We start from the raw sequence: 14,361 nt of genomic DNA on the forward strand, positions 1-14,361 counted from the left end.
CTCCAACAAGGCCACACCTACTCCAACAAGGCCACACCTCCTAAAAGTGACATTCCCTTTGGGGGCGATTTTCTTTCAAACCATCACAATGGCATTAGGGGCACATATGTCGTACATATTCAGGGAAAGACCCAAATAAGTAAAATAAATCTCTTTTTTTAAAGAAAGTTAATATTGGACAGGATACATAAGAAGGTAAGCACTAGGGAATGAGAGGAGGAGAGGTAGTGGGAACTGGGATTGTTTGTAAAATAAAAAAGATAGTTTATTTCCTTCTTTTAAAAAAATAAAAAAAGAAGGTAATCACTGAGTCTCCTAGTAATGATGGATACAGAGCTCAGACTGATGTCACCAAAGTCTCCTAATAATGGGTGATACCGAGCCATTTTCTCTAACCAGGCAAAGCTCCTAGCAGTGGGATTGGGACATCAACCCAGATACAAAATCTTCAACCTACAATTTGTCCTGCCTGCAAGACGGGCTGGGGTAATGGTGGTGCAGAACTTGTGGGAGTGGCCAACCAATGACTGATCCAACATGAGACCCACATCATGAGAAGGAGCCTACCCCTGACACTTCCTGGATGGCCAGGAACCAGAGGTAGGACAGCCCAGAGACCCAGGATAGAACCAAACACAACTGGCAAAAAAAGTCAATTAAATGATTCCTAACGATGCTCTGTAATACTCACAGATTGTTGCCTAGCCCAATTGTCATCTCTCAGCAACTGACGGGAACAGATGCAGAGATCCACAGTCAAACATTAGGAGCCAGGGAAACCCCACAGAAGAGGGGGAGGAAGGATTGTATGAGCTAGAGGGGTCAAGGACAGCATGAGAACACAGCCCACAGAATCAACTAAGCAGGGTTCATAGGGGTTCACAGAGACTGGAGCGACAATCAGGGGACCTGCAAGGGTCTGACCTAGGTCCTCTGCATATACCTATGGTTGTGTAGTTTGATGTTCTTATGGGACTCCAACAGTAGGCGTGGGGGGGGGCTCTTACTCTTCTGCCTGTGTTTGGGACCCTTTTCATATTGCATTGCCTCGTCCAGCCTTGGTATGAGGGTTTGTGCCTTGTCTTATTGCAACTTGTTAGGCCATGGTAGGTGGATATCCCTGGGAGGCCTGCTTTTTTTTTTTTTGTAAGAAAAACAGAGGAGTTGATCTGAGCAGAGAAATTGGAAGAGGGATTTAGAGGAATAGAGGGAGAGGAAACTGCAATTGCCAGGATGTAATATACAAGAGAAAAAAAATGTAACAGTGCTAAAAATTGTTTTATCACTTTTATTACTTCTAGGATATTATACTCCTAAATTTATTTAAGTAGTTTATTAAAAATTTGTATATAAAAACAGTCACAAATTTTTTTCCCATGACTATTATGTTGGCATCAATAGAGAGACTCCCAAAAGATGCACCTGTCAGGATGGACTTGACAGGGTTCTTTTATTATAAAAGAATACAGTCTTTGCAGATATAATTAAGAATTGAGATGAGATCATTCTGGATTAAGGTGGCTCTCAATCCAAAGATAAATCCTTAGTGGACACATCAAACAGGAAGAAAGCCATATGATGATGGAGAGGAGATGGAGTGGTGAACCCACAAACCAGGCACACTGAGGGGCATGGACCAGATTTGTCATAGTCTCCAGGGAGAACACACTCCACTGATACCTTGATTCTGGAGTTCTCTAACTTCAGAAGACACGGGAGCTTCTGTTGCTTTCTTTCAGGCAGTCAGTTAGGAATGTGTTTCAGAAACTCTCAGGAAGTCTTACAGCTATGAGAAGCTGTACGCAAAGGAAACAGACTAGAAGAAAAATCACATCTTACTGCTGGGACCACACATTTCTAGGTGGTGGAGTTATACTCATTCTTTATGTTAATTCATAAATCAATTTGCTGAATCTTCAAAATTTTCCTGACTACACAGAGCCCAAAGACCCAGGATAGAGCCAAACACAACTGGCAAAAAAAAAAAAAAGTCAATTAAATGATTCCTAAGGATGCTCTGTAATACTCAGATTGTTGCCTAGCCCAATTGTCATCTCTCGGCAACTGACCTGAACAGATGCAGAGACCCACAGTCAAACATTAGGATCCAGGGAAACCCCACAGAAGAAGGGGAAATTCAACCACAATTAAACTAAGAGATGATTCTACCTTTAAATATTGTTATCTACTATGTTAAAAATTAAATTCCCTATTAGTTACTTTTCTTGTCATTGTGACAAACTATCCCACAGAAGCAATTAAAAGAAAGGAGTTTTTTGTGTTCAGTTTACAGGGGGTATCTATCATGGCAGAGAAGAGTCTGTTCTGTCTGTGACAGTGGACGCTCATAGTGGTGCCTGTGGTGTGTTCACAACTTGACAGATTAAGAATTAGACAGGTGACCAGCCTGGTCTACAAGAGCTAGTTCCAGGACAGGCTCCAAAACCACAGAGAAACCCTGTCTCGAAAAACCAAAAAAAAAAAAAAAAGAATTAGACAGGATAAAAAAAAAAGGGCTGAGATTTCTCAAAGCCCATGTCTGGACCTTACATCCTAGCATGCTATAACTTCCCCAAGTAGTTAGTACCTGAGCTAGGCTCATTTAGACACATGAGTCTGCGGGGAACGTTCTCACACGAACTGTAAAAATAACCCCAGATCTCAGGACATAGCTATTGTTCCTCCACCTATAGAACACAAGAAAAACCACTGTGTCCTTCATAGGACCACCAAGATTCCAAGCCCAAGAGAAAGCATGCATGGGCATTCTCCAGTTCATCCACTGCCTCTAATCTTGGGGTTCATAAAGATTAAAAACACCGAGATTTGTAAACAACTCAACAAGTTGCTGGGCAAGCTTCAAAAGCCAAGTCATCAAAGATACAAGTGAGAAAGAAAATCCTGGGTGCCCGACTGCAAAGCACAAGGCTTTGAAAATTATGTCATCGAGACAATATTGTGAAGCCATTGAAAAAGAGAAAGCACTTGCACTCTTTGAATAAGATCCCCCTGAGGCCTAGCTCCTTAGCATTTGAAGGTGGAGCATGCATCCCCATGCTATACGTGTGCATAATGAGTCAATGCCTAAGCCTGGGCAATCCAATTCTGTATCACCTCATTCTTTAATAAACATAAAATCTCATAATGCCCACATTCAAGCCTTTCACTGTCCACCATGTGATTGCGTTCATTTTGCCACGGAGACACCTGGATCTCCTAAGTGTCAAGTCACGCATTCAAAACCCAAGTCCAAAGACTGAAAAATGGTCACATGACATGCTGTTATGCTAGCTTCAAGCTGGTCGTCAAGGGCATACTATGAGTTCTCTGTTGGCTGGTCCCTTTGGTGGGGGATTTCCTTCAGGAAACATGCAAATGATCACAACCTTTCTTGGTTTTTATGTATGTGGTTTCGGTAGTATGTATGTGTGTATGTTCATGTGTCAGAGTGGTGCGCATGCGCCACACATGCATGTAGTGGTCAAAGGAACAACCTATGGTACTAGTCCCCGTCTTTCACCTGGTTTGGGCCAGGGTCCCTCGTTGTTCACAGCTGGGCCAGAAATTCTTGTCTCTCTTATCTCACCATAAGTGTGCTGACATTATGGGTCCTAGCTACCACCTCCAATTTCTACATGGTTTCTAGGGATCCTCACGCCTGTATGGTGGGAAAGTCCTGTATTCACTGAGCCAGCTCCCCAGGCCCTTATGATGATCTTCTTAGAGACATTTCCTCCTCAGACTCTCCAGTCTGCCCAACCAAAACCCAAGCTATCAACATGAATGATGCTCCCTTTAATGCTCACAGATCTGGTCAAGCTCTAATTCCTCTTCTACAGAGCTGGGACTCCAGGAGGCACCCTTCGGGAACCCTACCTAGCAATCACCATCCCCTCCAATTTGAGAGGAGTTTCATGTGAATGGCCCCAGCCTCACACACAGCAGCTAATCCAGAGTCCTTCAGATACTGTGTTCATTTACAGACACGAAGCAGATTCCATCCCCAAGCTAGCGAACGTGGAAGATGAGTTATGCCATAGTGCAGTTTCATGTTGACACTGAAAATCAAAACACTATAACTAAACACAACTTGAACAACTTGGTATCTTGAGCCCCAAAGATCTGTGACTTGCTGTCGGTGTGAACGGGACTTTGCTAGCTGGTTACATCATCTCCCTGCTTGCTTACACTTGAAAAATGGAGGGCCAAAGGCACATCTCAAAAAACCGTTTGAAGAATGACACAAAGTGATGCATGTCAGACACCAGGCACACATAAGGTCTCCATCACGTTAGTTCTACCCCCACAGCATCTCCCAGACATGGAGGATTTTGTTGCCTAGATGTCGTGTTTTGCATGGCTGTTCCTGCCAAGCAGTGACTTAACATTCCTAGCATCCTTCTGGCCATGGTTTCTTTCAAATCTGTAGCTACAAAAGCAGCTGTGTACTGAGACTAGCCGCCAGTGTGAACAAGCAAGGCAGCGCAAGTATGAGAATACGACAAAGGGTAGCAACTGTGCCCACTGGACACGCATGCTCCATCTAAAAAAAAAAAAACTGTAAGACAAGAGTTGGCATATAGTTTCAGTTATCCCAAGATGGCAAAAAAAAAAAAATCATATGTTTGCCCCCATTATCAAATGTCAACCAATTCAAGATTTAAATCCTGTATAATGCTAACAAGATACAAACACAGATCTTGCTTTAAGAGGTTCCAAGACATGCTCTCAGGTTCAGATATTGAATAAATGCTCTACTTATATGTTCTGCCATATTAAGAGGGATCTTTGAATTAAGGACTAGTGCTCGTATAAATGGAAGCTCTTAGCAAGGCAGGAGGTCACAGACTCAGTGACTATTATCAGGTTAGCCAGGGAGAAACAGACTGTGAACCTCAGTTTTCATAGTGTAGTTGGTGAAGCAGGATGCTCACTAGAGGCCCCTAGAGGCCGAGTTTGAAAGTTACCTACCTCTTGGACTTTGCAAACTGTTTTTATGAACACCTTATGCATACTGTACTCGGGTGGAGGTTATAAGGGTGTAATTCTAACAAAAGCCATTTGTTTCCACATGGTGTGTATAAACCCATCATTGAGAGTCTGCATACAGTAAGGATCTAAATCCACCCTTCTGTGAGATCTCATTCTGTTAATATCAGCTAAGGTAAGAGGGGGTGCTATATTGTCTCTCTGACTCTAAGAGGAGAATCATCATTCCCACTGAGACTGACATGTCTTCAGTCCCTGGGCGAGTAGCTTTTTTTAATCTATCTTATAACCTACAGTTTCTCAGGCCTTGAACCCAGATCTTCTAGCTCCTCATACAGCCCTTTTTCTGCTGAATCTTTTTGAAGTCAATGCATTCATGCAACCCAAGCTTCATCGAAGGCACAGGGGGAAGTATCTATGTTTCATCCCATTAATCCTACAACCACCTCACCCGACAAATCCTAATACCTCCGGTTCACTGAGAAAGCTGGGTGCAGAAAGGTTACATCCCTTGCTCAGGGCAGTGCAGCCTCAGAAGCAGAGCCAAGGTGACTTTTTAGGGGCTTGCTACAAAAGCATGAAAAACTGAGTGACATTCACAGAGCCCAAGTAAAAAGCTTGGTGTGGCAGCACACACATCTGTAGTCTGCTCTGGGGAGGTGGAAGCAGGAGGGGGTCCCCTGAGACTCAGCCCCAGCTCACTGAAATCAGGAAGCCCCAAGCCCCAGTGAGAGACAGATTGTCTCAATATAAAGCAGTGGTTCCTGTGGGATGACATCTGAGTCTGAGGCCTCCACACACATAAAGACAGCATGCCAGGAACCAGCTCTTAAAGTCTGCCCCTTTGGCCACTCCACTTTAAGGCTTCCAGGTAAGTCTTTACAAGCCTCCAAGACACAGTTATGGCAGTGGCTAGAACCACACGTTTGCCCCCAGAGACTGCACCTATTACTGTTCCATATGCAGCGAGGTAGAAAACCTTTGATCTCAAGAAGCTGAGGGAGGTGGGAATGATTCTCAGTAGGCAATGTTCCCTCTCTGCACAGGGGAATCCCTCTGAGGTACTCATTCATGGCAAGGTTAAAGGCTAACCTTTGAGCCTTTAGAACCAAAAGACAATAAGATAGCAAATGTATTCGGTTCTCCTTCCTCCTGCCAAGGTAAACCGCAGAGGCACTGGGGTGAGCGAAGCCGCTCAACAGAGTGTGGGCATCGCATGCCAGATTAGAGACAAATTAAAATATATCGTGGAAAGTAGATGACTGCCACTGATGGCCTGTGTTTTCTCACTGTTCGTCAGGCACACACTGTCACTTGGGGCAATTAAGCAAGGATTATCAGGTTGCCGTACAAGCTGAGATGTCTCAACATCGCAGCGCTACGAGCATGCGAACGCTCTTGGGCTTTTAAAAGAGTTAGGACGGAAATTGTCAGGAGAATTTGACGAGTGTTTTTAAAATTCTTCACGTCCATATCCTCTGACCCAGCAGTGCCAGTTATGTGACAGAAATATAGAACTGGACAAACACGGGCATGGGGACAGTGACGGTGTGAACTCGATATGAAGCGGTGGAAACAAACAACATGACCATGAAATCTCGGACTCTGTATGCTCCATATACAACGGAGGCTGGACAGCAAGGAATGTATTAGCTCTTTACGCCCTGTATAGACGAATGTGGAAAATATCCACAGATTATTTCTAAGCATGAAAAAAGCAAGAACTAAAGCACGAAACAGGTAGCAGGCTCTGCCCCACAGCGGCAGTTTTCTTCTTCGGTGGCCTGCTGCACATATGTGTGTGTGTGGAAGAAGATTTTAATTCCTTTCATAACACCAATATTCATTTCCAAATAAGAGATGTCAACTGTATTGAAATGGACTGTGTGTTTTTCTTGAGAAACCCCTACTAATGGTCTCAAATTCTATCATATATTTATCAAATTTATAAATTTATCAAATGCAAATTATATAATCAGCAACTTTCTTAGTCCTGCCTAGAAGATGATCCCAGGCGTAAGTGTCTAAGCCAGTCTGTCTGTCTATCAGTCTGTCTAGCTCATATGCAGACATATTCTCCCGTTCCTTGGCAAATTCATCGACTGAGACAGCACAATAGGTGGAAACTACTCCATAGCCAAATCACAATCCACTAAAGGAAACCAGGCCAGCTTCACCCCAAATTACAGCTGCAGTTAGCAGCCCAGAGTCGCCAAGGCAACTAAGAAAGGATGCTTTTCAAGGCACAGGCGTGGCTGCCTGCCCCCAACAAGGGCAATGCCTCTGGAGCAACCGTGGTCCAGCCAAAGCATGTGCCTCAAAAAGCCTCCCTTATCCAGAGACTAACTGTTCTACATAATTATAATGGCCTCGCCAAGCCAGCCCTGCTGTGGACTGCCAGTCAGCTGCTCATGAAAATGGCACTCCAGGAGGCTGTTGTAAAAGTCTACCTCTTCCTGTTCAAATTGAACCTACATGTATACGTAAAGTTGCAATGTTAAAGAGATTACAAGGGGCTTAGAAGCCCCTGGAGGGTCATTGATCTGGCCTTGCAAACCCTGTCTACCACAGCCCTTTAGGAAGAGCTGTAGTCTGTGCCCTGCTTCTCTGACTGCTTTTATTTTACCTCTCTTCTCAGCTGGCTAGGAGGGAAATGCCTTTAAGACCCTGACTCCAAAGACTCTCAGATTCCTTCTTTCTAAACTAGGCATGCATGCACTCTAAACAGTAATACAGACTAGAGGCCAGCACTGGTTTTCGGTAAATAAGTGTCAGATACTAAATAGTTTGGGCTATGTGAGCTATGGTCTCATCCTCAACTACTCAACCCTACTGCTGTCACAAAACAAAAAAGGTGAAATGTCAACAGATGAGCTAGGCTTTGTTCAGTAAATTCATATATAAACATATGGAAATTTGAATTTCAGATTATTTTCCTAAATTGTAGATGATTATTCTCTTAATAATCCCCCTGCTCTTTAAAATTATAAAATCCAGTTTTGATTTATGATCATGCAAAAGACTAGAGGCTTAGAAGGTCAAGAGTCAGAGTTTGTAGGTCATGGCCTAGATATTTGCAACTCACAGCGTGGGCCCTGGCATGGGAACAGCAGCATTTTGGAACTTCTCAGAAGGACAGACTCTTGGGTCCTACCTTAAACCAAGAGAACCAGAACCTGAGTTTGAGCAAAACTCCTTTATAGGCAGATAAAATCTGAGATGCTGTGCTCCAGAAGACAGACATTTATAGTCAGGTTTGGAGGATCACCTGCTACACCTCTGAGACTCAATTTCCCTCCCACTAAAGGAATGAGTAGTCACGCCCACATTCAAGAGTTGCCAAGCCTGGGAGAAAGGACACAAAGCCCCTGTCTGGTTATGCCACTGTTTTCCACAGGGTGACTAGTAATAGAGAAGATTGTTCCCCACCCCCCAATCCTTATTTGCAAAGATGAGAGCGGTGGCTTGGGATCTCCAGACCTGGACTGGTAACTCCAAAGAGGTCCTAGAACTAACCGGGATGCTGGAGACTAAGGTAAGTCAGAGTCAGTCCCATCTGAAGGGAAACCAATCAAGAGTCACTGGTTTGTGTCAACTAGGAGAGCTGGTCAGAATCTAATATTTTTGGGTTACTTGCTTAATATGCCAAGCTCAGAAAACAGAACCCAGTAACTGCTGAGTGACTTTAGGCTTTGGTTTGTGGCCACTGCTTTAGACTAAGGCAAGAGGCATGCAAGTCACAGGGGATGAGCATGATCCTCGGTATCCCAGTGGTCATGGCTAAGTGATGTAGCAGCTAGGGAGTTTTGATTTCCTTACCAATAAAATAACACCTACCTCACAAGGTTTGGCAAGCTTGACTAAAAAGATGTGCTGTACCTGGGAGCCTGACACCTACCAGTCAGCCTGTCCTGTTATTGCAGGTCTTCTGTGATGGAGATCTGGCACTGTTGGTACCATTACCCATTAGTATACAAAAGTGCAGAGACTAAACTTTCACGTGCAAATCCCCATGCCCTGCCCCAAGACTAGATGCAAACCTGCAAGCATAATTGGCTCCCAGTAGCCCTGCTGTAGCAGAGTACTAAGCACCCAGCTACAGTCCATGAAGCTGCCTTCTTCCATTCTCCCCCTAAGGATCTTCTCTGCAGCCTGAAAGCTGTGACACTTTGCACTAAGCTACCATGAGAGGATGACTTCTCCTCACTAGGTCACCTGCTTCCAGCTGCTCCACACAAAGTGCAAGGATTGTGGGTCCTGTTTCCCAAGGACCCACATAACCCCTATCTTTAATAGAAATTTAGAAAATATCCGCATTGTCTGCCTAAAGGAAAATGGAGCAATAAAAATGGGAGTGCATCATCACTCAGCAAAGCCCATGTAACACAATCCAATAGCTTTGACAAGACCCACAGTCTCTCACAGACATCTTTCCCGCTTCATGGCAAGACCCAAAGGGAGGGGAACAATGTTGCCATTCACCGGGTGCCTCTTGATGTAAATGGACATGCAAGTCAGCCAGTACCAGCCTCCTCCCGTTCAAGATAGACTCAGTGGGTCATCCGGGGATGGGATCCAGACTGTACATTCCTAACAGGCTTCCAGGAGCTGGAATGACAGTTTCCTTACCAGCTCCAATCTCTCCACCCAACGTCATCTCCACCCATTGTCGTTGCATGAACCGCCCTATCTAGGATCTAATTCTTTGTGCCATCCTGACGGTCTGTCTCTTGCTGAGTGGCCACCACCACCACCAGAGCACCTGGCATATGACAGCCATCCAAATACTTGCTCTGTAGAGTCTTCCAGCGGGACAGGAAAGAGTCCAAGGTCACAGAGCTAGTCACAGAACAAATGCCAGCTAAGTTCTGGGTGTACTTCAAAGCTCCAGGTCTGAGCACGATGCCAGAAGAAAGCAGTTTGTTTCCGCTTGCTTCCTTCCTAGAACTCACGGCTCTTTGGACTGGGAGGCGATATCTTAATCCTACATTATTCCAAAGAGATGTCCAGGTGGGAAGTGAGAAGGAGGAGGATCAAGCCGGATGCACACAGACCAGGAAAGTGGTTGAAGTCACATGGGAAGGTCTTAGGGTTGTTGTAATGACTAGTCTTCATTGTCAAGTTGGCTGGACTTAGCGTCACCTAGGAAATGCATCTCTAAGTATATCTATGAGACTCTTTCCAGAGAAGTATAACTGAGGAGGAGAGAACCATGCTGAATATGGGAGACACAACCCCACAGGCCAGAGTGCCAGCAGTCAGCTTTCTCTGCTTCCTGATTGTGGCTATGATGTGACTAGCTGACTCAAGCGTCTACCCTTGTGTCCTTTCCATCATCAGAGACTGCCTTCAGATTACAGCTAAAAAAGAAAAAACAAAAAAACCCTGTCCCTTCCTTAAGTTACTTTTGCCATACAGTTTGTCACAGCAATTAAGACCTGGAATCTGGGGAAAGCCATGTGTGTTCTTCTTGGGTCAGGACAAAAATAAGCTCCCTGTCTGACACTCCAACCCTTCTTCCTACATGGGCATCAGTGTCCACCATCGACTTAGGGCTTCCCAGTAAAAGAGGGTAATAAGGTCTTTTAAGGAAGACTAAAAAGATTGCTAGAACCCAAAAATGATCAGGCAGAAGGTCAGCCAAGCGGCTTCCTGTCCAGGACAGGAGGAAACACCATAAAACCCTATTCATGGCACAAAGGGATGTCTTTTTGCTGGAGCTAGCGGGGAAATTGCTTCCATGTGAAAATCCCTCAGTTTGATGAAAAGGTCTCTTTTCCTTCACGGGCTGAAAATAAAACCCTTGTTTTCCCATCACAACATCAACTGTAAAGTTCGAAGAACCATGATCATGAAGGTCAAAGTGACCCCGGTCATCCAGCATCCTCAAACAAATGAGCTACATCTCCCCCTGAGCAGCCCGTGGCAGGAAGCTGGAAACAACGAAATCAGGGCACATTTCCTCTGGGCCTGGGCATAAACAAGCAATACTTTCAATATCTCATGTAATCCCCAGATAAGCGTCCTGTCACCCCCATTTTAACAAGTAGAGAAATGAGGAACGATGGACCCTTAGGGACCGAACGTTCAGAGGTTGTTCAAGGCTTGAGAACAAGAACAAGGTGAGTCATATACTCTCACAGAGACATTAGCCACCTGGCCTCTGGTCAGAAAGGGACCTGTAGGCAAAGGAAGACAGGGAAGCTTCAAGTCATCTGCCCTGCTCATCACTTCCATTACATTGCCAGTGGATCAAGGGAAGCCACGAGCTATTCTCGCTCATACTGAATTTTGCGAAACGAGGTTTCAAAACCCAGCCCATGTGCAACCCACTTTCATACCCGAGACACCCCAGGGCCTATCCACAGGGCTCGCCCACAGGTGCCACACCTACCTGAAGACAGCACTAGCACTACTGATAGATGCCTATGTCCCCAACCACATATTTATAAGGTTGCCCACCTGACTCTGCCACACTGGTCGTTACATGCTTGAAAGCCCCAAGTCTGTGCTCAGTGTCCTGAAACAAAGGCAGAGAGCCTGCCAGACTCATCTGAGGTGGGAACAAAAGCACTTCATCTCTGAAGAAACCAGCCGGGGATTTCCTTAACGTGGGGTGCCCAGCAGATGCCATGGTTGTAGGAAACCAGAGATATGCAAAGGTGGCAGGGGGCAGAGATAACTTTCCTCCTTTGTGTGCTAAACCGTCTTCTTCAAAGGAGCTGTGACTGGTGTGGAGGGGGTCACTTTAATCCAGGAATGACACCGGTCAACTATCCACTGTGCCCACTTTTTCCTTTCCATGAAGACGCCAAGGAAGAGGACTCACCTTTCTATCACCAAGCAGAGTCTGTGAACACCACACCCCAACTTTTCCCAACCACCGCCCTACCCATCCGATGCGGTGGGAGGGTACCCAAATCCCTCCACTCCCAAACAAAATCATTGCAAGCCAGCTGAGGCTGCCTGAAAATCAACATTCAAGGCACATTAATAAGAAACATCTGGCCCCGGGAAGAGGGTTGACACAGCACAGGCAGGCAGTGGTGGATTTGTGGTTGGGACCCAGAGTTACAAGGGCTCCGCTGAAAGCACAATTGGAAAACACCAGTTAGTCTAGGCAATCCTCCACCCGTTGTATCATGGTGCCTGGCAACACCGTCAGGCTCCAGGTTTGAATTGTTTGGGGCCGAGTTACCTAGACACTTCCCACTTAAAGCTCTGGCATCAGGAAAATGCATCTCCTGCATCCTCCAGTGTCTGGCCACCACTTCCACCTTCAATATTTGTAGCAGATGTAGCTGGGCTCTTAAAGGAACAGTGTTTGCATTCTTTCCATGTGACTTACAGGATAGATTTAAAAGGGGGGAACGTGTATTTCTTTTCCTCCCTACAGTGTGGTGCACTTAAGACCATCCTACCTCCATTTATGCAAGGCGAACCCGGGGCACTGGTCACCACAGGCGTTACATGGCTGGCCTCTCTCAATCCGACCCAGTCCGGTCAACTTCAAAACAAAAAGACAACACAAGCATGTCCACCACCAGGGCTTCCTTCAAAGCCCCACTTGTATCCTAGGCGGGGAGGCCTGCCCCTCCCACCCTGCCTCTGAGATTGGACTCAACTGCTCTCTGATGTTGGGGACTTGGGAACAGATTCTCGCACCTGGAGAAGGGCTTGTGGTCCCAGGTGGGCTGTCTATAGAGCATAGGCACAGAATCATCAAGAAATGGCTTGGCTGGGGCTTTGTCTCCCCCAGACACCTTGGTCACCGGTTTCTAAGAAACAAAAGCAAGACCTTTCTGTTCCCTGGAGTTGCGGGGACCACCTGGTGGCTGCCCTGAACTAAGCTGGGGCTCCTAGGAAGACGGTAGTGGGGACATCCAAAAGCCAGTCCCAGGTCTGGTCTGGGCGCTGGGGTTCCCATTTTCCTTAAGAGACAGGATAATGAAGAAGGTTCACCTCAGGAGCCCCGAACTATGGCATTTAGGGTCCAGGTCCCTGGTGGCACTGTCGCCTGGCCTGGAGTAGGACCCAGCCCCTCGCGCGCCCGCGGGACCAGCTTACCTGGGGCCACAGGTGCGCCGCCGCGGGGCGGAGAGGGGCTGGGCCCGGGCGCTGGCTGCTGGCGGTGGGGACCGGGCGGGCGGCCCCGCTCGGGTGGAGGACACTCACCGAGCGGCGGGACAGTCTTTTCCGTGAGCTCCGGCTGAACATGGCCGGGCGCTTCCCGCACGCAGTGCTGTCGGTTGGATGTGTCCGCGCCGCAGCCACCGGGAGGGCGGGTGGCCTGGGCCGGCGCGGTCGTCAGCCGGGCGGTCTCCGCCTAGCTGTCCCGGCTGGTTCGGGAGAGCACGTCTCCCCTCCTCCCTTCTCTCTGCAGCTCGCTCCCCGCCTGCTGGTCCCTCCCCTCTCCGCGTGTTCCCCGCCCTCCCCCAGCCAGTCCCATCCTCTCTGGCACCAGCTGAGGCCACTTTCTCCTTTCTCCTGCTTCCTTGCCCTCTGGGGAGAACTCTTTGGCTGGCCTAGCCCCTAAAAGCTCTTCCGCTCACCCTGGTCCCCGAAGTTAGGGGGCAGGGGTACTTCACAGATGTCGGGTGGAGATGCAGAGATGAGTGATTTTTTTTTATTTTTTTTTTTACTTTAATATTTAAGTGACATAGAGTAAAAGTTAACCTATTTAGTGCATAGCCTTGGCCTGTTTGACAAATTCATAACACGCAGGCAACCATCACCACAATCATGATAGAAAATAGTCTCATGGCCCCTTAAAGCTTTCCTGGAAATCTAATTAACATTCATTAAGGTTGGTAGATGACTTAGAGAAAAGAAGAGTTGAACAGAAGATCAGCTGTGTCCCTAAATGTACGGAGTCTGGAATATAGTAAAGTGTTCATTGAAGGCTCATTAATTGTATTATGTAGAGTGTGACACCACATCCCTTCATTCCACCTTTTCTTCCATGGTGTATTAGTGACCTCTCAACATTTGTTAAACTTGTATGTCTTATCAATATGGGTGTCTAATATAAATGCATATGTATGTATACACACACACAAACACAAGTATCATTATGTAGCCCTGGCTGGCCTATGTAGAAGACACTGGTCTTGAACTCACAAGTGTTGGCCTGCCTCTGCCTCCTGAGTTGTGGTAGTTTAAATGTAGTTGACCTCCATAAGCTCATTGGGAATGGCACTGTTAGGACGCGTGGCTTTGTTGGAGAAGGTGTGGCCTTGTTGGATGAAGTGTGTCACTGTGGGGGCAGGCTTTGAGGTCTTCTGTGCTCAAGATATGCTCAGTGTCTCAGTTCACTTCCTGTTGCCTGTGAACCAAAATGTAGGACTCTCTCTCCAGCACCATATCTGCCTG

At 46.5% G+C, this 14,361-nt stretch overlaps 1 protein-coding gene across 2 annotated transcripts in view; it reads right to left on the reverse strand.

Annotated features, from left to right (window-relative positions):
- Prickle2 (prickle planar cell polarity protein 2) overlaps nucleotides 1-13,368 on the reverse strand; it is a 350,803-nt gene extending 337,435 nt beyond the window's left edge. The window contains exons 1-2 of one of the 2 annotated variants that reach the window (XM_041632600.1): nucleotides 13,165-13,368; nucleotides 12,411-12,496 (exon numbers count right to left, since the gene is read on the reverse strand). In XM_041632600.1, coding sequence (XP_041488534.1) covers nucleotides 12,411-12,496; nucleotides 13,165-13,206 — 128 coding nt within the window. In that variant the 5' untranslated portion in view covers nucleotides 13,207-13,368. Of the gene's footprint in view, nucleotides 1-12,410; nucleotides 12,497-13,056 lie in introns of both variants that reach the window. The other variant, XM_041632591.1, reaches the window with a different exon arrangement.
- Nucleotides 13,369-14,361: the final 993 nt, after the last annotated feature.

Source organism: Microtus oregoni, unplaced genomic scaffold (genome assembly GCF_018167655.1).
Source record: "Microtus oregoni isolate MIOR12 unplaced genomic scaffold, Mior012 000002F_ref0000024, whole genome shotgun sequence".
Lineage (NCBI taxonomy): Eukaryota > Metazoa > Chordata > Mammalia > Rodentia > Cricetidae > Microtus > Microtus oregoni.